Genomic DNA, 24,365 nt, shown 5'->3' with positions numbered 1-24,365 from the left:
ATGCACTAGAAGACGGATAAAATAAATCATGGACTTAAATCAGTGCAACAGGACGCTAAAATATAACATCAATATATTACAATTGAATGGAGATGTTTTCTGTTGTTCTAATGTTAAAGGCAAAATTTTCTCGAAGATGTGTTGCTGTTGATATCAGGGCACATGGAAAGAAGAGCGAGGGAGGTATTTTTGTAAACTGCAACTTCGGTAAAAGTCTCGGAAAACGGAAAGTTACACGTTCCCCGCAAGGCAGGCAGAGGAATGCCCTTGTCTTAGCCAGTTGCTTCTAGACTCCTTACAATGGCATCCCCTCAACCTGGCATAGAAACATCATTGCACATGCTTCCTTATCTTCGTGTGGATATACAGAGTGATTATAAATTATTGTCGGGGTTTCCGTAGCCAATAATCGGAAACCCCGACAACAATTTACAATCGCCCTGTGAAGAGTAAAATTGCCCCTGTGCTCAACGAATTAAGCACTGCGCCATGAAGGCGTAAGGGGGAGTGGATGTAGATGTAGCTCATCACACACATACACACGCGCACACACACACATACACACATTCCCAACTCCAAGAATAAGGAAATCCGTATTGTGGGGGGTGGAGTCCACTTGGGTCCACTCGGCACGGCGGCCACTGATTGGCCTATTGTACCCGCCCCGGGTGATTATGATGATGTAGAATTTGGTGGAATGAAGATTGGCAGGAACCGAAGTACTCGGAGAAAACCCGCCCCAGCGTCACTTTGTCCACCACAAATCCCATTTGACCAGACCCGGGATCGAACCCGGGCCGCCGCAGTGGGAACCCAGCGACTAACCGCTTGAGCTATGGCGTGGCCAAGAATAAGGTAACGGAAAGTTGCTCCTTTGCTCAACTAATTAAGTACTACGCCATCATGGCGCGTGGGTGAGTGGATGTATAGATCCACATTTTCTAGACCTCGGCACTAGCTGGAGGCGAGTGGTCAGCTTCAAGCCCCGGCCGCTTTACTCCCGGGGAAAGAGCCCCCGGTACCCATTGGAAGGGAGGTTGGGTGGACCCCAGAGCCGGTCTGGAAGACGTGGAGAAAATTCTTGACCCTACCGGGACTCGAACTCCAACCCCTCAGTTGTCAAGCCCGTAGCCACCCGCTGTGCTAACTGCGCTATCCCGGCTCCCAGGAACTATACGTGAGGTTGTTAAAATTTGCAGACGACAATATGTAAGATTATGAAACGTGGAGAAACCATTTTCACTGGATGCCAGACAATGGATACCAAAAAGAGATTTAAGAAGACCAAGGTCGAGATAGTTTGAACTGATATTTTAACCTTAGAAAGGGTCTAGAAGGCTTAAACTTTGCAAAGGCAGACGAAGAGAAATATTCTGTTCAGTTCGCTGCCTGTGACGTTAGAGACAATACGGATTCCCCATTATCACGATTACCAACACAAACACTTACGGAGTTGGCTTAATGGTCCTCGTGCGCGACTTGCGCGTGACGTGTACCACACAGGTCTCAAGAACTTGCAAATAAATCAAAAACAGTTTGTATCCGACTAGATCTACTGTGCTATTCGAAACATCTGGGCTCATCATTTCATCTATATTCCCACTTATACTATAAAGAATTACAAGGGCACACTTTTCTAGCGAAAATGAAATATTGTGACGCAGTTGTACACACTGCAGTATCCCAAACAATCGATATGACGATTTGGTGACGTCAGGGCTCGGCCCTCCTGACGTCATAATCACGGTCTCCGCTGGTTCCAGTCAGCTCTTGTACACGTGAACACCATGAGGGTGATCACGCGCTAACCGCCTGATAGCTGTGTTCTCATTGGCTACCCACGTCGAGCCCCCTCTTTCCATTGGTTGCACACTCCCGCCCCAATACGAGACGGCGTGAATATGTCGAGACCCCCAGCACACCCCATGGATTGTACATAATAATACAGTTTGGATTGGCAGAAGTTCACTCAGTTTCGTGTATGATCTAAAGGTGAAGTGAACAAAGAGGAAACATCGATTTATTAAGGTGCAGGATAAATGGACAGGCCAACAGCAGCAATGCTGTCACCACCAACCACCCCGCCACCGCGAGCCTCAGTAAGTACAAAAGCCCAGCGACATTGCTATGCTCCGTTGCCTCAGAAGTGGAGGTCAAGACTAGTGAATTATAATAATTCATTAATCTAGCGTGGTATGAAATGCTGGAGACTGAGGTTCAATCATAGAAGTAGGCTTTGTGAGTTTTGGGGGCTTCACTAACAACGTAACTGGATAAACAACTCATTAATTTGCATAGATATTAATAATAATGCTTTTATCGTCACCACTTCTGCAGTGGTTTGTTTTGACTGTTTCGAATGAGCCGTGTGTATTCATGAAATGCAGTAGATGATAAATCGATATGGTTTTGTGGAGATCAAACCCATAATATGTTGACAGCGAGCAAAAGTTAAATGCCATTTACGTATCTTTTGTCTGAAGATTCAGATAAGTGCCTAATGTCTGCAGGGACCCTTTCCAGTTCATATGTGTACAGTAGCAACACTTTTAGATGCTTGTTGCGTCAATGGTCATAGCTGGGTCACGATAGCTGCACGAATCCGACAGCTGATGTTCACGTGAACAGCTGGGAGGGGGAGGGCTAACCACCTACTTCACCCACTGCCAGGGGAATTCCTACTTGTTTCTGCGCAAAAAAAAAAAAAAAAAAGCAGGGGTCACGCATGTTTGCGGAGTACACAAACAGAATTAGGAACACGTATGGCTTTCTAGTGTATGTTCATGTAAATCTGTTGGAAGATAACGTAAATACAATAAAGAAAAACAGACGCTCTGCTTGACTCTTAATACGAAGCGGTCCAGAACCAAACTAAATATGTGTTGATTCATGAGGACTCCAATAGGAGACTGAATTAGAGTAATGCTTGCTACCATTCGGCCCAGAACCTTTTGTCTTCTCGTCTGCAGTCTAAAAACGTAAAAATCAAAATATACAAAACTGTAATTTTGCTTATGGTTCGGTATGGTTTTGGAACTTTTTCTCTGACATTAAGTGAGGAACATAGACTGAAGGTGTTTGGGAACAGGGTGCCGAGGAGAATATTTGAACTGAAGAGGGCTGAAGTGATAGGAGATTGGAGAAAACTGCACAATGAGGAGCTTCATAGCTTGTACACTTCGCCAAGTGTAATTAGAATGATGTAGTCAAGGAGGATGAGATGGGCATGGCATGTAGCAGGCGTGGGGAGAAAAGGGAATGCATATAGGATTTTGGTAAGAAATTTAGAAGGAAGGAGACCATTAGGAAGACACAGACGTAGTGGAGAGGATAATATTAAAATGGATCTTAGGTATGATGAGGTGGTAAAGTAAGTAAAGCTATCCCTGTAACAGGCCGTGAAGGCCCATAGGGTTGTGAGACGTTGAGGGTCCCACATTATCTAGACAATCGGCTCAAAGATGGCGGTGAGGTATGGACTGGATTCATCTGGCTTATAATAGAGACCAGTGCAAGGCTCTTGCGAACACGGTAATGAACCATCGAATGTCATAAAATGTTTGTAAATTCTTGAGTAGCTGAGCGACTGACGGCTTCACAAGGACTGAGACCCATGTAGTTAGGTATCAGCTGGCTTGAAACGGACATCGTAATTTATTCTAGTTCGGTGCTTTCACTACAAGCAGAGTCGCATTTAAGGATTGGGTGGAGGGGGTTACGGTTGGATCGCTCCCCCATTCGCGAAACATGGAAAGAGTGAAAACAATGGGTGCCGCCGGGCCGGCAAACCAGGCTTGGGGCCCGCCGGATATTTGGAAAAACAAAATGGAACATCTATCTGTGGCTCTAGAGTCCTCTTGTTGGACCTTGGCCGCTCAGTCTCTACACACATGTTGGACGGGGGATCAGCGCGTCGCAAGGCCACTACCTACACACAGACATCCATGCCTTGATTGGGATTCGAACCCACTATCCCAGAATTCGAACGAGCGAAGACCGTTCATGCCTTAGACCACGCGGCCGCAGTGACCGGCAACATGAAATCCGCCGAATATTAATAATATGCGTTTAAACTTAGAATTTTTATTATTATTATTATTTTTTAGCATAGTGACGGGCTACAGACTGGACAGTTGAGGATTCAGGGTTCGACTCCCCGGGAGGGGGGGTTACTTATGTACCCTTCAGTGGCCAGACAGTCTCTGGGACCCAGCCAGCATCATTTCCAATCGTTATCGGCGTCTGATTCCCCGAGGGCAAAGCAGCCGTGGGGCCAAGCTGACCACTTAGCATCTCTTGTCGTGATTTAGAATGGTGGATCGATACCTCCACTTCTCCATACGTCTTAATGGCGGAGTGCTTAATTAGTTAAGCACTGGGGAAGATTTACCTTTGAGTTTACCTTAGTCATCAAGGTCGGTGAATTGTTTGGGGGGTTCAGGGCTCCTCGGAATATCCTTATTCAAAGTTCTGTTCTCGGATCTTGGTTAGGGAACCCATTCTCTGGGTGGACATAAACACAGACATCTTAAACCCAAGTTTGTAAGGACATTTTCTGGCTCCCCAATCCCGGATAAAAAATCTCGGGTTTTATGATTTAATGTTAGGTGATGGATTAACCTTTGTCACAACTATAATCCAGACCATGTAATGTACATACGTTTTTTGTCGACTGTTTTCAAAACACCACCTGCCCCCCAGAATACCACCTTTATAACTTGCACGCGTGTGGGTGGTAACGTTGAGTACCACACCTAATACGAATACGCAGTCACAGCGTTTCTGAAACTGGTACCATTACCCGCAGGGTTACCAAGGCAGTACCAGAAGTAACAAAAGACGTCATAGATACACGTTAACAACAGTGAATGGTGACGTTTCAACATTTACTGTTATGTGTATTAATTTAGGGCTTAACGTAAGTTTTGTGGTGTACCACGTTTTTCCTTAAAAGGGCCACACTGTCTTGCCAGCCGACCGCACACAGCTTCTAAATTTCTGTTTCTTGTTGTTAGTAGGGATGTGGGAACTGCTCTGTAAAAGTGTATTAACTAATTAACTATTCATTAATTATTAATTACCTATGTTGGTTTTGCCGTCGACATGACAGATCTGCCAAACAATTCGCTCACACTTTATCGCATTATCCGTTTCTTTTGGATAAAGCATAATTTCGCCATATGTTTTGGCTTTCCGTGAAGCCATCATGAGGCGATACGTTGTGCAGACCTAAATTATTGCGTTTGTAATTTGTATATGGGTTCATATATTACAATTTTGTCCATTGTTATGATCGATCCGTATTGTTTTATGCACAGTATCACTTATTTAGCTGTGTAGGGATATACTGATTAGTTTAAAATTCATAACATTAACTTTTAGATTAATTTAAAAATAAAATAAGCTAATTAAAATGTAATGTGACAATTAATTAGTATTAGCGTAGTCGGTATAGGGACTAGCTATGGGGTAGACGACCGAGCGGTCGGAGTTCGAGTGCCGGTAGGGTGAAGAATTTTCTCCACGTCGTCCAGACCAGCTCTGGGGTCCGCCCAACTTCCTATCAAATGGGAACGGGGGCTCTTTCCCCGGCAGTAAAGCGGCTGGGGCGTGAAGCTGACCACTCCAATTAGTGCCGAGGTCAAGAAAATGTGGATCTATATATCCACTCTCCCATGCGCCTTTATGGCGTAGTGCTTACTTAAGCACTGGGGAAACTTTATACCATTACCTTACACGTCTATACATCGCCTTGTTAACGCAAAATTTCTACGTGATGTGATGCTGTCGCGTCGTTTGTTGTGTGCCGTCATTAGGTCCGTTAGGCCTAGTTTGTTATGTGTTCTTGTTGCTACCGTGGTACTTTACCCTATTTATGTTTACAAGGGATGCCGACTATGTATACTTATTCTCTTGCCGGGGGATCTGTGGAATTGGAGTTCCTTTGTTGTTATGCTTAGTTTGTGGTCTACGTCCCTCCCGTCCCCCCTTATTTGAATGTTGACTCCGACTGTTGTGGCAGATTTCTATTATTCTTTCAATCTCCCTCACAGCTCTGTTTGTCTAACTAGTCCCAGTTGTCTGTGGAGCTGAGCCCTTCTTGATAAGCCGCTAGTTGCGCAGCTACATAATTTACCAGCGTGTCTTGGAACTCGAAGGTTTATTACCTTGTTCACAAGAGCATTCCATTGGTCCATATCCTGAGCCAGATCAATCCAGTCCACAGTGGCCTCGCCATAGCTCAAGCGGTTAGTCGCTGGCTTCCCACCGCAGTGGCCTGGGTTCAAACTCGGGTTTGGTCAAGTGGGATTTGTGGCGGACAAAGTGGCGCTGGGGTAGGTTTTCTCCGAGTACTTCGCTTTCCCTTTCCAATCTTCATTCCACCAAATTGTCCATCACCATAATAACCTAGGGCAGGTGCAATAGGCTAATCAGTGGCCGCCGTACCGAGTAGACCCAACTGGACTCCACCCCCCACTATTGGAATTAAAAAAATCCAGTCAATAACAGCCCATCCTATCTGAGATTCATCTTAATATTCTCCCACTTGCGTCTAGGTCTTCTTAGTGGTCTCTTTCCTTCTGGCCCTCACAGCAGAACTCAGTATGTCAATATGCGTTCCTCTTCTCTTCGTGCGTGCAGCGTGTCCTGCCATCTTATTGCACTTGATTTTTCCAATTATACTTGGCAGAGAGTACAACTTGTGAAGCTCCTCATTATGCTCTCTTCTCCAACCTATAAAAATGTGTTAGAAAAATTTAAAAGAACTAGAATGTGTGTAAATAATCCAAGGATGGATGAAGAGAACGGAACGTTATCGCAGTGTACATCAATTAATTCCAGCAGGAAAGTAGGTTGAGGGTCTTTACTTGATGTTTCAAAACGTTTAGCAAATGCTTTGAACAGTGCTTTGTCCTGATCGATGATGCTTCAAAATGATTAGAAGATGTGTTGAACAGTGCTTTGTCCTGATCGATGACGCCTCAGAATGATCAGCAGATGCTTTGAACAGTGCTTTGTCCTGGTCGATGATGCTTCAGAATGATCAGCAGATGCTTTGAACAGTGCTTTGTCCTGGTCGATGATGCTTCAGAATGATCAGCAAATGCTTTGAACAGTTCTTTGTCCTGATCGATGATGCTTCAGCATGGTTAGCAAATGTTTTGAACATGGGTGCTCGAAGACCACAGATATCTCTCTAAATGCTTCTTGAAGCAGTTGAATGTATCCAACTTATACAATATAATTAGTATATTTTTATGTAGAGCCATCACCTCAATTTAAAACCAATGAAAATGTGCATTTAACAGTATTTATTTATGGGTCACGGTCACGCTGACAGGCTGTTTCCTGCCCGTAGGTGTATTTTCACTGATATAGAATACGTTCAGTAATTGGAAGTGTCCTTGAACGCCTCTATGACTTGAAAACAGAATGAGTTTCATCGTGCATTTTACAATTTTAGCCCACCCCACCCCCCGCAAAAGATCCAGAAATTTGTTTAACTGTTTCAGGGTGTACCAAGCACAAGCTACAGAAATTCCTCACCAGCAAATGTGTTTACGTACCTTAAAACACTTATGCTAAGAAAAGACCAAGGCCTTGTGGGATATTTTGGTTTATGGGAACTGCGCCGTTGTTAGCACTTAATGGAGCTGAAGTCTAAACAAGTCTAAAACCAACTAAACCATACAAAATTATAGGCACATTAGCCATTAATTACGCATAAGCTCGCCTCGTGGTAGCTGTTCAACTGTTTATCGGAGCAGCAATGAAGAGAAAGTGTAATGCGTATGGGCTGTTGGTTCGGCAAGACCAAGGCCAGTTTACGGCGATTCTGGGTGCCCGAGGCCCCCCTATCAGTAACAAATTTCAGTTATGTCCGTGTTCTTATTTCTTATAATAACTAAGAAATACAAATCACATTTTCGTGACTTTAGAGAAGCAAACGATTCAATAAAATATTTGGATTCTGTCTGACATATGTGGAGGCCCCGACACGACCGCCTCGGTCGCATCCCTTTACATCCGGCCCTGGACACAGTTCGAATCGGTAGGGTGCGAGTTAAAAGTGAGGATCCTGTTTCCAACCTGAACGGCCCAACGAGTTCTGGGTATCTTTCAGAAGATCACACAGCATATGGAAGTGGCAACAAAAGACGCAGCAGACACGCGATACCAAGTACTGCAATTGGCAAAACGAAAGAAATGGAAAACCGCAGATCCTTAACTCTCCAGTTGGCGAGGGATTACTGTAGTCATTTTTTTAAAGCTCATTCGTACATTATCTCACCAGAAGTGGTTTCTGTGTCCTCCCCCCCCCAAAAAAAATAAATAAATAGAAGAAAATCAGGTGAGGAAAGGGGTTAACGCTATCAGAATACGAAACAAATTTTCCTCCATCTCTGGCTAAGATTCGATTGTTTTCTCGTCTTCACCTCGCGTTTATGTTACGGCCGTTTAGATGAGCACCGCGTACGAGATCGGCTTAATGGCAATGATTTAGTACAGTATTTCTGTCGATAGATAGCGTCAGATTTAGCATGCCGAGGTTTGTAGTTGAAAGAATGGACTTTCACAGCGTCCATACCTACAAAATATTTACAAAATAATTTGAGGGAGTATTGTACGGTTTTCTGTGCAAACACATTTCACTGCATTCAGCTTTTTGCCTCTTTCAACAGATAGTCCGGTGGCGAAGCTTGGCAGGGAAGACCAGACACGGTCTTATGTCAAGAATATTTACCGACAGGCATCACCAGTATTTAGGAGGTAACTCCTCGCCCCCACTTTTTCGTCCAGATCGTCCAGATTATGTAGCCAGTTATGTTGATGTGGCTATACTTTGTTGAACCCGAAGGTTCATTACTAGGTTCACAAGAGCCCTCCACTGGTTTATTTGCAGAGGATAATTTGAATCAAATTGCATTAGTATTCTGCCTGCTTGACGCACGAACCATCGCGGTTAAGTGCTACGTACTTGAGACAGGGGCGTAGTACCACAGCGGTCCGGTACACATTTCCCCGTATGAATACAAATCATAATACGAAGCCGTTCTTCTTACCTAACGATAGCTTTACTCATTTGAATGCAGAACCGAACGACAAACAGCCAGTGGAATGCGCGTGCGCGTCCACCTCAGAGGTCGGAAATTAAACTGTAGAAACTTCCTTATACAGGCGTCTTTAAATGGATGCCGCCCTGGACCGCTCTGGCTAGTCCACAGCCCTGACTGTAATTAGCAATTAGATGATTCGTACTCGTGAAGTCACAGGTTCCAATCTCGGATCTTCCCAGGCAGATCCTTGAATAATATAGCGAATTTTTAAATTTCTGAGCATTTCCCATAAAACAGGTCGAGGAAGGTAATTATAAATCTCCAGCCACGACTGCCTCTTCCACGTACTCCCCAATTCGTTATACACTTCTCTTCAATCTGAGGGATTGAAAAATGCCCGGAACAAACGGACTGTAAGCACTGCACTCAATCGCCATTCTTGTTGTATCGTGTAGAGCCGTTGCTACTCAAGGACCGCGAGATGGGCGGATGTACCAGGGCCGTTTCTCGTTGCTAAGCGATGGCTCTGTAAACAGCCACCGTTGTTACGCAACGGCGCGGCAAACGCGCTTGTATAACGATAGAACTGTGTTCTCTATGTGAACCGTGCCGAGATGTCATAAACAAGGGACAAGAAACTTGGTGACGGTCAAGCATACAACCGTTGAAGTGATTGGACTGCCGCTGTAGAGGAAGCTATTGAAGATAGGGCATGATGTGCCGTACTAAACCTGGACTGACAGAGGCCTTGTATATACGTACTTTTAATAACATGTAAAATGGAAATATATAGTACATACTGACAGTGACTTACTGCTAACTGTGACTGTAGCAAACGTCAGACCCGTCCTGTTGTCAGAGAGAGCTCCCCACATGGACAGGACAGTAACTGTCAAAACAAAATAATATCTGGTCATGAGCCCCTGATGAGGCTCGACACCAAGACGGACGGACGGACGGACAGACAGACAGACTGACTGACCATAGTTGCTAGTCAGTTCTGTACGGGAGTCTGTGAAGAGAGAACTTGAGCCCGGAGGCAGAGGAATAGCCACTGTTGGAGCCCTTAACAGGAAACGTCTAGTAACAAACTGAGAACGCTAGACTCTGTGCTCTAGTGAACTGTAGAGTGTGGAAATAGCGATAGTGTTTTAGTTAATTGTAATTACGACCTGTAAGTGTTCAGTAAATCCAATTACCAATCCAAACCCCGTCTATAGTCACACATTACGTGACAGTATACAAGTATTTCAGTTTTGTTCAGATTTCGCCCTTTAAAAGCCTTAAACTATAGATCATGGCTGCTGAGGTCTGTTTGTCTGATCAGGAACAGAGTTTAAGTATACACAATTAAGATATACATGTGTGTTCTGTTAATAACCAGCACCTTACATAAACTCCATCTTTTCTGTGAACTAGCTTACATTATGTCTTGCGTGACCAACTTTAGGAAGTGTGTTGAATATTTAATCTGGTAACTGTTACGTAATGGTCTGCATCGCTAAGTAGCGATTACCTACCCTTCACATAGAAATGGAATATCTAATTCAGTAGATTATATACAGGGTGATTCTAAATTATTAATTTAGAGCCCACCTGTATATTATGTTTGATTTCCTTTAAAAAGATAGAGTCTACTATGACCGATTTTCACAAAATACGTGTATGGCATGAAAGTTGTACCGTTGTAGCATCCCCAGTTCGTGTTTGTAATGCGAAGACACAAAATGGCATTTTCAATTTTTTTACCATTCACAGATGCAACAATGTCAAGATTTATAATTAAATCCTATTTAATTCGTCACTGCACTACGTCTTTCGACCTACTTGGCCATCATCAGGTGCGTCGAACTTCGGAGAAATTGCGCTACTGCGATCGGTGTTTTAGTATTTACTGTGTTTCTGATTGAAGTAGTTTATTTTATCCTCCTATGCCACATGTATTGTCTTTTTTGATACGCCTGTTTGTATCAGGTTCCTGGGGGATATAAATACGGGGACCTGGCCCTCCAGGTTGGGGAGTCTTGAATCTGAGACAATAAAATGTGATAATCGGTGCTGTGGGACTTCGACCTGAGAATGACTGCGCTTGCGAGGACCCACAACAGTTGTAAACAACAGACTCATCCTCTCATCAGAGAGGATGTTACATGAGGACTATAACCACAAGTGTTCAGTTGGAAAATAAAATTACTGGTCGTGAGTGTCAAGGGGCTTGTCGCCAAGACGAACTGATTGGCAGTAAACCGCTACAGTCAGTTGAAAGAAAGGCTATGAAGACGAGACTAGGAGGTTGGTGTGAAATGGCCACCAGCCTAAGAGTTAGTCAGTTGAAGCACTGAGGGAATTGTAAGGGAGTCTGTGACGGGAAGACTTATGCGGTGCAGTTAGCACAGACGCCGAAGAATATACTGTAAGAAGCCGTTGCCAGGAAACGTCTATTGAAGACAAAGATTTATGTGTGCTGTAGGTACGGTGATATTTGGAGTTTGTAATTTGGTGAGACTGTTACAGTTGTAGTTACAATCTATAAGTGGTCGGTAAACCCAGTGTCCAATCCAAAACCCTGTCGAGAGTTACTCATACACGTGAAAGTACGACTACAGGCTCGATGAATGGGGAATTACGGTTGAATTCCTAGCATGGACCAGGGATGTTTTCATTTTTCCTTTACGTGGTATGTCCAGACTCGCTTCGGTGTCCACTCAGCCCCATATCTAGTGGGTACCACACATGAATGTATGAGGAGTAGGCCTTCTCGGCCCTTGCACCACTACCTATAGTGGTCTGTTGTGCTTCGGGTACCACACATCTTAAAAAAGCCAGGGAGTGAAGTCGACCACTCACCTCATCTAGTGTCAAAATTAAGAATGTATGGAGCTGTACCTCTTTTCAGAATTACTGGGGGTTTGGACTGTTTCCATCCTCAGGGGAGGAGGGAGACACCTCTGTTGGGCCCCTCAGAAAGAGCTAAGCTCAGTCACTGGCAGTCGGCCAGTCTATCTTGGAATAAAGCACCCATCTGCGGCTTAAGACCAGATTTTTATTCCTGTCAGACAGTTGCGGGTTTGTTGATGTGGAGTGCTCTCTCTGGCTAGAGGATGGGCCTGTCCTTTCCCAAAACAACCCCTGTCAGATTCACTACAGCTATATATAATTACCCGAGACCAGGCCAACTTGGAGGGAGATAACAGAAGATGCTACAGACATAGGCAACAAACCGATGCATGAACACCAGTGCATAGAATAAATCTGCAAAATTTGTGAAGACATGTAATGACTTCCGCTATTGGGTTGTCCAGTGATTGAGGTTAGCTCTTTCCAAGAGACCCAACAGAGTAGGTGCCCCCCACCCACATGAGGACAAAATCAGATCCAGTTTCCGAAACGTGTCTTCTGGATTCTAGAATACTAGATGATGGACAGAGTTCAAAAACCCATCGTCAGAACCCTTTAGAATCTACTTGTACCTCTTTTACCCTAACGTTTTTGTGGGGTAGTGGTTAATTAAAACACATGGACAGCTTTACTTTTTATGAGCATCCCAGAGAGAATATCTGAAAGGGAATGTCATGGAAGTATTGAGATAAATATTGATGGAAACTTTCTTTCGTTTTGCAGGAATACAGCACAGTGGATCTATATGCTGTAAAGGCATTGCTACCATTCAACAATGAAAGTGAAGTTGGTAATAAAAGGAAGCTTAACAGTAACTATTACAGTGAGAAGATCCTGCTGCCGTCAGGCATTACCACACCTCAGCCATCTGACTCAGAGAGCGAGGATACCATAGCAGACTTGCCAGTGAGAAAACGTGCATGCAGCCAGCCAAGCACCGGAGATTACCAGCTTCATCGGGTAAGTTGTTATTAAAAAAAACTGGGCAAGGAAGGAAATTGGATGGCATAAGAAAAAAATCTCTATGTTTTTGTGATTACAGTTTTCCTGAACCCAAATACTTTTTTTTTTCTCTTCAGATCTCTCGATCGAAACAGTCTTCAGAGATGTCTGCTTTTTTAAACCTTATTTGTTTATTATTAATTTTAAGAGAGAATCTGGGTGTCCTACAAAAAAATCTCAATTTTTTGTGAATACGCAGTTTACCCATATACTTCTTTCTTCCTCGAGAGCTCCCAATTGAAACAGTCTTCACAGGTTTCTGTTTTTTAACTTTTATTTATTTGTTTATTATTATTTTTGAGGCAGAATCTGGGTGTCCTGCATTATTAGTGACAGCAGTTCTTCTTTATCCTCATGAAACAAAACGCAAATTGTTCTCAGTAGATATGAAGGAAGATTCACAATTGCAAGTAGCTTATTAATGTCTCTTTACAGTTGTCACATGCCAGCACTCCACCAAGAACACCCAGTCCAGATGCTGTTGCACCAGTGACATCCATGCCAGTCTCTGTTATCATGAAGGTCAACAAAGATGGGACATTCTCACCATATACTGGGAGAGTAGATGTGGCGGAAGAAGTAAATCAAGAGTGCAAGAAGTGTGGCCAAGAAGAGGGCATGCAGAAGGGAGCAGAGGTAATGCAGATGGAATGTGGGGCATGTACTGTGGAGAGAGCATCATCCCCAGAGCCGTGTGAGGGCAATATACTGAAGAGCCTCAAATACAAAATGAGCACTAAGAAGGAGCTGATCTTTGTGAACAGCAAGGACACGAACCGAGAGGGCAGCGATATCCTTAACAAGAGCGCACACACTGTACCTGCTTCATCATCATCTCTGTCATTTCCATCATCACCACCAAATGCTCAGGGTATCCTTCGATCTCAGATGAATCTCTCTCATCATTCGTTTGCTCCCAGTATTAGTCAGAACAATCCTCCAGTGGCCATTGCTCCAAAACTGGCTGTTGCTCCACCACCGCCCCGCCCTGTCTTCCCCCTGGTGTCTGTTCCCTGCACCACCAATAATGTAAAGCAGGGTTCTGAGAAGAACACCACCCAAGCTGTGATATTGACGGGCGGGACACTCATTCCCGTGACAGCTGCCACTTCCCAGCAAGTGCCTGCATCTCCTCAGACATCTGTAACCCACATTGTGTTGACGCCACAAACACAGCAAGACGCAAAGCTCTGTTCTGCAACCAGCATCGTCCTGTTTGCGGCAGCACAGCAGCAAAACAAAGAGTCGCCACCAGGTGTGGATTCCCGGCGACGTGTGTATGAATGTGACTATCCAGGATGTGGGAAAAACTACTTCAAATCATCACATCTTAAGGCTCACATGCGAACCCATACAGGTAAGTGTGCAAAGCACATTTTGTTTCAAGGTTTTTGGCATGGTTTGGCACATTCAAAATAGAAATGTGCTTTTCTTAATTTTTAAGTGAGGTAGAATGACTAGAACACAGCATTCAGTCATCAGCAGAAAGCTCAGTTTGTAGCAACACGATTCAGAGGTTCTTCATTTACATGATCATTTAACCACCTGCATGTACATTGTCTCTCTTAATTTCAAATCATGAACCAGTCACTGTATGGGCATATATTTGCAGATGCCAGATGATGTGGTTGGTGACATGACTTCACACATGTCCTCCAGTATTATTGGTGGTCAATGTATTACGAACATAAGTAGAAAATGTTGTGCACTTAACAAAGCTCTGATATGCTGTATGTACTGATGTGTGTTTAACCTCTTCTCTGCAGGAGAGAAGCCATTTGCATGTCAGTGGGACCGGTGCGGGCGCCGGTTCTCACGTTCTGACGAACTCTCCCGTCATAAGCGTACGCATACCGGTGAGAAGAAGTTTGGCTGCAGTGTGTGCGCACGCCGCTTCATGCGCTCTGACCACCTGGCGAAGCATGTGAAACGGCATGCTCGTGAAGCAGGTCCCAGAACTCGGGGCCCCCTGCAGCTACCACCACAACCCCTGCAGCTCAGCTTAGTGCTGCCCCAGCCAACTGTAATACCCCTTTGCCCCATGTCTCAAAACACCCAGCCTATGTAACACCAGTGCTATCAAAGTTTCTCTTACTTTATCATATTTGCTTGCTATTTGCCCATTGGGGTCTGGATTTTCATTACTGGGCCCTTAGCTGAGAAGTTGTTTATCAACTTTTCTGTTTTAATGTGGCTGTACTCTATCGTAGATTTATCATTTGGTAGTTTGGATTTACGTTTTAAATTTAAACATATATTGCTTGTGGTTTTTGAGGAATTTGAGTGCATTGATGTGGTGTTCTTTTAATGTAATCAAGCATTCTTTCTTATTCTTTTTCAAAGTGAAACACATTCCAAAGTTCTAATTTCTTCTCTATTCAGTGTTGGTTGGGTGTCAGCAAAGGTAGCTGAGCACATCTGAGCCTTGTCAGTTGTAGGGGGTTTTGATTTTATATTCACAAATGATGAAAGGGGTAATTGCCAGCAGGGGTGGAGTTCATGTTTGCTTGCAGATGTTGGGTCATAACGGAGATGTATGCGTGTACCAAGACTGATTGAGCACTAAGCAATTTTCAGGGTTTTTTTAATTTGTTTTAATACAAATCTGTGATGTATATAGTAATTGTGCAGTTAAGTAGAAAATAATTTATTACTACCAATCAACTGAGCTTTATATTTGTATTAACCATGACCAGTAAGAGATAAAGGAAAAACAAATTGCTTCTAGAAATCTTTTCATGAAACCTGAAGGTTGTTATTTCTCATCATATCTTTTTATCTGTGCATTGCTATCACTTTAACAATTGTATATCATATATTATTATAGTAAAATCATATATGTTTTAAGTGTCTTTGTTACTTTATTAAAAGTGACCTAGATCTTAACCTCAACATGCCAAGGTCCCCCACCCCTAAATCCTTCACATGAAACAGTTAGCACCATACAAATTCTGAATTGTATTAGGTACAGTGGTTCAAAAACTTTTAGTAAGGGACACACCGGATGTAAATAAAAATGTTTTGTGGCCTCTAAACCTAAAAAAAGGCATTCTGCTTATGTACTTTTTCATCATATTATGTAACAGCAAGATTCCAGAACAAGTGTGCATACACAATGTGAAAAACTAAGAACACATTTTTATCCCAAGGTAAAAAGAAAATAAATTTTGATTTTGGCTCCACAGCCACGTGTTCCAAACATTGAGAGTTTATAAGCAGCATTGTTTGAGCCATTTTGCATTACTCCATTACTGTGTAGTGGTGTCCTCGAAACCCATAAGCAGAATTCAGCGTGTTGAAAGTGTGTGCGTTTATCATAAATCATCATAAAGCTACAACTACTGGTATGGCAACAAGTGTAATGCAAACATTGGGCACGTGATACACATGTGCTGACCTCTACCATTCGTTATATTTATATCGATTTCTACCGAGGGTTCCCTCCCAAGTGTGTATGCACAGAGATAGAACTGAAAACAATGACACGGCAACTTGCGGCAGTGCAGGCTGTTTGCCAGGAGGTCGTGATAGAGCTCCACACAATTCCTCGCTGCAGAGAGGCCCGTTATATCGACCACAACGTAGAAACTAGCCTCTGAAGCCCGAACCAGGCGGTTACGGGTTGAACGCTTCCAAATGAAATGTTGGAAGAATAAGATGGCGGTGTTTCCGACGAAATATGTTATGAAGACGTATAGCTCCACCTTTTCTTGACCTCTGCTCTAGTTGGAGGTGAGTAGTCAGTTTCACGCCCCTGGCGTTTTAACCCCGGGGAAATAGTTCCCGGTACCCATTGTACAGGAGGCTGGGTGGGCCCTGGAGTCGGTCTGGACGTTTTGGAGAAAACAAAGATCTTGCACTGGTAGGAATCGAACCCTAACTGTTCAGCCGGTCGTTATACCGACTGAGCTGTCCCGGCTGCTACCAAAATTCTGACGCTTAGTGACTGCTACCTCGGAGGATCTATAATTCCAAATTCCGCTGCTCCATAGAAAATTCTCGTATTTATGAATGGTTCACTGAACGACGCTTTAAGTACATGATTACACAGCTTCAAATTGTCTGGGTCAGTTGTGGCTTAACTGGAGGGACTGAGGAAAATTACGAAAATCTCGATATAGCGAGGACTGCGGGCTCAAAAATGAGTCCGAGACTTCTAAAACAGGAAGCAGGTACTCGTATGCTTCCCATTAAATTTCTTCCCTTATCACCTGGCAGTGTCAGACTACACATCGCCCGATAATTTTGTGATAGCGTGTAAGGAACTGAAAGAGAGATGGAAGGAAGTGGGTGTCTAGCTCAAAGACTGAACTTATTCTAATAATATATAAAAATTCAGTTCGTATCTCTCAGGAAACACGTAAAGTTGTCCCTGTGCTTAACTAATTAAGCGCTATGCCATGAAGGCGTATGGGGCAGTGGGTAAATAGATCCACATTTTCTTCACTTCGGCACTAGCTGGAGGTGTGTGGTCAGCTTCACGCCCCTGCCTCTTTACCCCCGAGGAAAGAGCCACCGGTACCCATTCGATAGGAGGCCGGGTGGCTCCGCTATGAAGACCAACCGGTAAATGCTGTTTAGGGCAACAGGTCAAAGTCAAAGTTACTTTACGACTGGCAGTTTACCGTCAAGTCCCTTGAGGCTCACGCCCAGAGATTTTTTCAGCTGAACCCTTGCGATAATAGACCTTATGTATCATCCTTTCTGACGAGAAGATGGGTTCGTCTCTTATGAATACACTTTGCCTTTCATGATGTGTACGTACCGTACGTATAGCATGTGACTGGAAATTCTTCCTTTTGCACTACACACAAGCCCTCTTTCAGTACTGGCTTTGCAGAGCAGATCACGCCTATCTTACGCGCTACAACGGCAGTTTAGTCAACTGAACGGTCGTAAGCTTGACCACCGCCAAGTTTAATAAGCCTTTTGTATTTTCCATGTCTGGCTTCGCCGGTCACCGTAGTCTAGCGGTCTAAGGCATGTACTATCTTCGGTCGCTCGGAAACACGGGATCGTGGGTTCGAATCCCACACAAGGCATGGATGTTTGGTGTGTGTATGCGTTTATTCTGTGTTTGTGTTGTCCTGTGTTTAGGTAGAGGCCTTGCGACGAGCTGATCACCCCTCCAAGGAGTCCTACCGCCTGTAAAATAATCATGAAACTGAAATCAGCCCTATGCTCCAAAGTGGGAACAAGAGGAAAGGAAGACAAATGTCTGGCTTCGCCTTGTCCTACACTGCAAACATGTTACATCTCCTTAACAACTACCAACCGATCAATGCTGTTTGCTGTTTGTTGTGGGAACCACACGGAACCCACAAATACACTCCGTGTGGGCAGAATGCAGAGCTGAAGTATGTTGAAGTAGGTGGTATACAAGTATATAGTGACCACTGGGCTTTAAAGGGTCCGGCCACTCTGACCGGCTCATAAAGAAACATTATTCAGTAATGGCTTATGTGGAGTGTAGCATCTCTAACGCTGATTAGCTCTGCCAGTAGATTTGGCCTTGCAGTGAATGAGCATCAGGGCCAACGAGGGACGGAGGATCGCGCGTGGCTCAGAAGCGACCGTGACAGCAGTACACAGAAATAATGTAGCATTACGCACACGCCCATGTTTCTACTTTCAGCTAGAATTTATTCGGCGCGGGGGAGGATCCTTCGTACAGTGGGCAAGTAGGCCCGTTTCATAACCTATACTAGGGCTGCCCAACCTCCAAACACTGAGAGACAGTGTCTTGAATGAACTTCCACGGGCATGGCAAGAAATAAGAACAAATTGCCAGACTTCAGCAACGGAGACCCTACACAATTCGAACTGCCTCTGTTTTATTTATGCAGAACGGATGGGCATTTCTCCTAAGCGAGAATTAAATGATACCATTTCTCACTTCCTTTCAGCTGTTCATTTGAATTCTCCTATTTCCTTGTGGATCATTTATCAACGCCTTCAGTACTGCGAGTGAACAGCGTCGGGTGGTAGGAAGGCAGATAAAAGATGAATTGAAAAGGATTTGAAAATAAGCGATCGTAGCCTAGTCAAGATATTTGCCTGTCATTTGCTTGGAAGGATTGGGGACGATCACGAAAATCTCAGGACAGTAGGTGTCCTAGGCGAGCTTCGAACTGAGAACCTTCCGGATTCAAGTCTACAGCGTTACCGATATGGCAGTTTTTTCGGTAATTTTTTATATTCATTTTCGTTTTGAACGTAGATATTCCCATAAAGTTTCCTTTTTTCTCTTCGTCTTAAGCTATTCGTGGCTTAATACCATGTAAGCTGTTGGTGGATTGTGAACAAAATTAATTTGTTTCTAGGGACTACGACATGAAAACATTTACATACATAACTAAGTAAATTCATGGAGCTCAGTTCTTGAGAAGCCGCTAGTTGTGCAGCTACTCAAGAACTTCCAACATTTTATGGAACCAGTAGGTTCATTACTGTGTTCACAAGAGCCCTCCACTGATCCCTATCCTGAGCTATATCAATCCAATCCATACTATTCCGTCCTATCCCTCTCAAATCCATCTTAATATTATCCTCCTACTTAGGCTTAAGTCTTCCTAGTGGTCTCTTTCATTCTGGCTTTGACACCAATGTCCTATATGCATTCATCTTCTCCATTCGTGCTACATGCCTTACCAATCTCATCCTCCTTGACTTGATCAAGTACAAGTTATGAAGCTCCTCATTATGTAGTTTTCTCCAACCTCCCATCACTTCATCTCTCTTCGGTCCAAATATTCCCCTCAACACCCTGTTCTCAAACACCCTCGGTCTATGTTCCTCCCTTAATGTCAGAGACCAAGTTTCATACCCATACAGACCCACAGGCAAAGTTATAGTTTTGTATATTCTAATTTTTACATTTTTAGACAGCAGACGAGAAGACAAAAGGTTCTGGACTGAATGGTAGTAAGCATTATCCTAATTCAATCTCCTCTTAATTTCCTCCTGAATCAAATATTGGTTTACAATTTCTTTATTAAGACCGTCACAACACAACTATATCAAGGTCACTGCCCAGTTTTGGCTCTGCTACATGTTTCGGCGATTAAAAGCTATCATCAGGCAAATACATGGCTAACATATATACAAGCACTGAACAGCAGTACTAATAAAATTGGATACAATAATATTAATTGGCGTAAAAATACAATAAATCAGATTATATAAAACAAAAGTTATAGTATAAAACAAGAATAAAATTCTTCGATTGATGCTTTACGTCACCGAGTCAGTCGTTGGTTTTTGTGATTTTGTTGCGTTCCCACGAACAAATTGGAGTATTCTATATTTTATGTATATATAATAAACTGTTTTGGAGGCTCGTGATGTAGACGTAGTAATATTAATGTTAATTATTTAGTCGGTGCCTCATCTTACAAAGCACTGTCCGTTCTATAGGGAATGTAAACAATGTCAACAAGAAAAAAAAATTGTTTTGTTATCGTCGTTCCCAAATATCTGAACTGTGTCACATTTTCAAAGTATCTGTTAAGTATCTTTGTGTCATGATTTTGTCCTACATTCTGGTGACGAGACAATAGACATATTTACATATTCTATAGTTCTCACTTTTCAGTAATTCAGAAGATCCCATCTGGCTTTTGTTCCGAGCTACCGAGGTTTTGCTGTAATTCAACTGATGTGCGGGGACAGTTCAAAGAGTACAGCGACTAGACTGCCCGACGAACAGATGAACAGATGGGGTTCGATTCTCCGCAGACCCAGCGATTATGCTCTTCGCCACAGCGTCCACATTAATTCTGGGATCCGCCCAGTTTCCTGTTAAATGGGTGCTGTCCCTCAGTCCCTCGAGGGTGCCTCTGTCCAGGCTCTGAACACATACAGAACTACAGACTTCCATATTGCCTCATGGATTGGCGAAATTTCAAGCGCCTGAAGTAATCTAAACAATATATTGTCATGTGTTTTAGTGACTATTAGACGGGGTTTGGATTGGATGATTGGATTTATTGAAACTTTATTCACAGAACTCGGAACTACAAGCAATTATAGAACTATCGCTGATCTACATACTTTACAGTTCACCGTTACACACACACTAAGGTTCTCTGTCTTCACTAATCGTATCCTGGCAACGGATTTATAAGCCTCACTGTCATTTCAGATCACACATGAAGTTTTCTTTCCACAGCCTAATTCCTTTCTGGCCATTATTGTGCAACTGCCAATTCCGAAGACTCGACTCAATTCAATTCCTCTGCTCCCAAGTTCATATCCCGGCAGGCTGGCGTCTCGAAACTCGACTCGACCACAACTAACTCTTCTTTATAAAAAATTTGCACGGACCACGTAGAAATCACAGCCTCTCTATTATTGGGAAGGTGTGCTTACAACGCCGTTGCATAGCAACTGAAGTTACTCGATTGTTGCTTGCGTATTTGTCACGCGGGAATGTGTTTATCGAGCCGTTGCCTAGTAATGAACTTCTATTCTGACTTTACAATTCCGGCTTTCGAGCATCATGTCACAAACACGACACGATGCGCACTGTGAAAACAGACAAACTTTGCCTTTTACTGTACTTCAAAAGGAGGCACGAGATACTGTAGTTAGTTGAGGCATTATGCTACAAGCCGGAAAGTCGCGGGTTCGATTCCCGATGAAGTCATAGGATTTTTCAATTGAAATAATCCTTCCAGACGCACTATGGCACTGGGGTCGACGCAGCCTCTGACAGAAATGAGTACCAGGAATCTTCCTGGGGTTAAAGGTGCGGTCGGTGCGTAAGGCTGACAACCTCCAAGGCCTGTTACAGGGATAGCTTTACCTATTTACTGTACTTAAAAGGGCGGGAAATGTTAACTAGTTCATTTCCCAGCACTTGCCATTCTCTCGCATGCCTGCAGTAATGTACGGTCACGCGCTGCATGCCAAGGTCACGGGAACGAATTTCCGAGGTCACGGTCCGTCGTTTTTGGAACTAAACCGAATAGTTTTATTTTTATTGTATCTCCAGTTGTATACATTTCCGCCCTGGCCCGAATTCCATCTGCTACGAAAATATCAGCTGCGCAGGTTTCGCAGATGTGTTTGCCAGGCGTCATCAATTTTCTGCAAAAATCCGAGCCGCAGCCTAAGTACTAATATCTGCTCTCTTCAGATGGGTCTCACGGTATTAAGAATATGCGGTGGCTACAAGCCGGAAAGTCGCGGGTTCCGTTCTCGATGAGGTCATCGGATTTTTCAATTGAAATAATCCTTCCAGACGCACTATGGCCCTGGGGTCGACTCAGCCTCTGACAGAAATGAGTACCAGGAATCTTCCTGCGGGTAAAGGTGCGGCCGGCATGTAAGGCTGACAACCTCACCGCCATCTGTGAGCCGATTGTCTAGAAAATGTGGGAGCCTCGACGTCTCACAACCCTATAGGCCTCCACAGCCTGTTACAGGAATAGCTTTACCTTTTACATTTTATACAAGGTCGATAAGTTCGTGGGTTATTTAACCATTCTGCATGAACTACAAAAACTGTTTAGCATTAACTAAGATTGGAGGTTGCCGGTCACGGTAGCCGAGCGGTCTAAGGCATGCAGTGTCTTCTCTTGCTCGGAAGCCGAGATCGTGGGTTCGAATCCCACTCAGGGAATGGATGTTTGTGTGCGTTTTTGTGTGTTTGTCTACAGGTAGAGGCCTTGCGACGAGCTGATCACTCGCCCAAGGAGTCCTACCGTACGTGTAACATCTTGAAAAACCGAAGTGAACGGAGAACTTCATGGAGGTAGGCCTAGGCCCACTGCGGCTGTAGTGGATTGGAGGGTGATATTGTACGATGAATCAGAAAACTGAGGAAGTGTCGGTGGCACTTGCCTGTACTGAGGAAAACTAGAAACACTTCATTCCCAGAGAAAACGACGCGTCCAGCTGTTGGGGCTGTGTTTGCTCTGCGGTCCGTCCCGGATTTGTATAAACAGGACAACTTCCGGCTTTCAGGAATTGAAGTAGCACCTCTTCAGTGTGAGTGCCCGCTCGAGTCACCCCAGTAGAGGGGGAGTGAACAGTAGTAGTCAGACCCCATTTCCAAACACGCGAAAGTCCTGGCGAAAACAAAAATATGGACATAGGTCCCGAAACCAAGACTGACTGTGCTGGTGGGGCTCTACAGCAATTTGCCCGACCGACCGACTTTCGAGAATTAGGGGCGATACAGACACACACACACACACAGACAGCCAGGTGACCTCATAAACCTCCTTTTATTTTTTCAAGGAAAGTAAGCTATGACGGTAAAACTGTCCCTGTGCATAATTAATTAAGCACTATGCCATGAAGAAGTACGGGGGAGTGGAGGTATAGCCCCACCATTCTTGACCTCGGAGGTGAGTAGTCAGCTTCACGCCCTGGCCGCTTTACTCTCCGGGAAAGAGAACCAGATACCCTTCGGATAGGAGGTTGGGTGAGACCCAGAGCCAACCTGGACGTTGTGGAGAAGAGGAAAACTCCTGCCCCTGCCGGGAACCGAAGCGCCCAGCCCGTAGTCCGTCGCTATAAAGAGTTAATCCAAGGGGAAGCACAACACATCATTGAAGGTCGCAGTGCGGGGGCGGGTTTTTATGGCCCACTCCTTACACACATACATCGCGTCGCTATACCGACTGAGCTATCCGCGCTGTTTCATTATTCAAATTTCTGCTGTGGTGCACATCACAAAACCAGAATATGGAGACCGAAAACCCCCAGGAGCCAGTGGTGATGACGGATGGNAACCTTACTAAAGGCGCGTCCAAATTACTCGTGCTCGTGCGTCAGAAGCTTACTGCTGCCGGAAAATCAGGATCTGGAGCTGACGACGTGGACGCCCAAACTGGTTTGCACACAAAGCCTTTGCATGTCTTCGGAGCAGTAAGCGTCTGACGCACGAGCACGAGTAATGTGGACGGGACAACAGAGCAGTGCTTTAACTGCCACTTGCCTCTGAGCGGTACCGCTATGCACACCTGCTCAATAACAATGGTTTTGTTCAGATTGTGGTCCTTGGGGCAGGACAGGACACCGTGTAGTCCTGTAGACGAATACCAATGTTTTGGGCGAACATGCTGCTTCCATCTTCAGAGGAGAGGAGATAGAACCCGAGCCGAGCTTACAACAACGGTTAAACTGCCATTTTCAGGACCAAAATAGTTTCACAACAAGAGGGAAACCGAAATATATAATCCAAGCGATGACATTATTCGAATCTGATGATGGACTCAGTATGTAGCCCCGAAACATTTGTATCCACCTACAAGATATGCAGGGGTCACAACTCAGAAGAAGACAACGCGAATAGTGACCACCATCAAAACCTTAAAACTAAAGTTTTATTGAAGACTACTTTCCGGATGTGACGCCGTGCAGTCTGATAGTTTACTGATGTTTCGGAGCAACGTG

General features: G+C 44.1%; 2 protein-coding genes across 2 annotated transcripts in view; one reads left to right on the top strand and one right to left on the bottom strand.

Moving 5' to 3' along the window:
* The window catches only part of LOC111868007 (zinc finger protein OZF), a 51,611-nt gene that overhangs the window by 17,477 nt on the left and 9,769 nt on the right, over positions 1–24,365 (bottom strand). The gene's annotated exons all lie outside the window — the stretch shown is intronic.
* Positions 1,934–15,806, top strand: LOC111868009 (Krueppel-like factor 3). The gene is made up of 4 exons (XM_023858342.1): positions 1,934–2,099; positions 12,681–12,917; positions 13,395–14,316; positions 14,726–15,806. Exons 1-4 carry the CDS (start codon positions 2,040–2,042, stop codon positions 15,025–15,027), a joined length of 1,521 nt encoding a protein of 506 aa, XP_023714110.1. The 5' UTR covers positions 1,934–2,039; the 3' UTR covers positions 15,028–15,806.

Source organism: Cryptotermes secundus, unplaced genomic scaffold (genome assembly GCF_002891405.2).
Source record: "Cryptotermes secundus unplaced genomic scaffold, Csec_1.0 scaffold508, whole genome shotgun sequence".
Lineage (NCBI taxonomy): Eukaryota > Metazoa > Arthropoda > Insecta > Blattodea > Kalotermitidae > Cryptotermes > Cryptotermes secundus.
Note: the sequence above shows the minus strand (reverse complement) of the source record. Positions and strands in the feature narration are given on the sequence as shown.

What these genes read in the sequence shown, in the direction of transcription:
- LOC111868009 (XM_023858342.1), top strand. Translation starts at nt 2,040, where the DNA reads ATGGACAGGCCAACAGCAGCAATGCTGTCACCACCAACCACCCCGCCA. An exon ending in CCCCGCCACCGCGAGCCTCA is followed by an intron (nt 2,100 to 12,680) that starts GTAAGTACAAAA and finishes TTCGTTTTGCAG; the next exon opens with GAATACAGCACAGTGGATCT. An exon ending in GAGATTACCAGCTTCATCGG is followed by an intron (nt 12,918 to 13,394) that starts GTAAGTTGTTAT and finishes GTCTCTTTACAG; the next exon opens with TTGTCACATGCCAGCACTCC.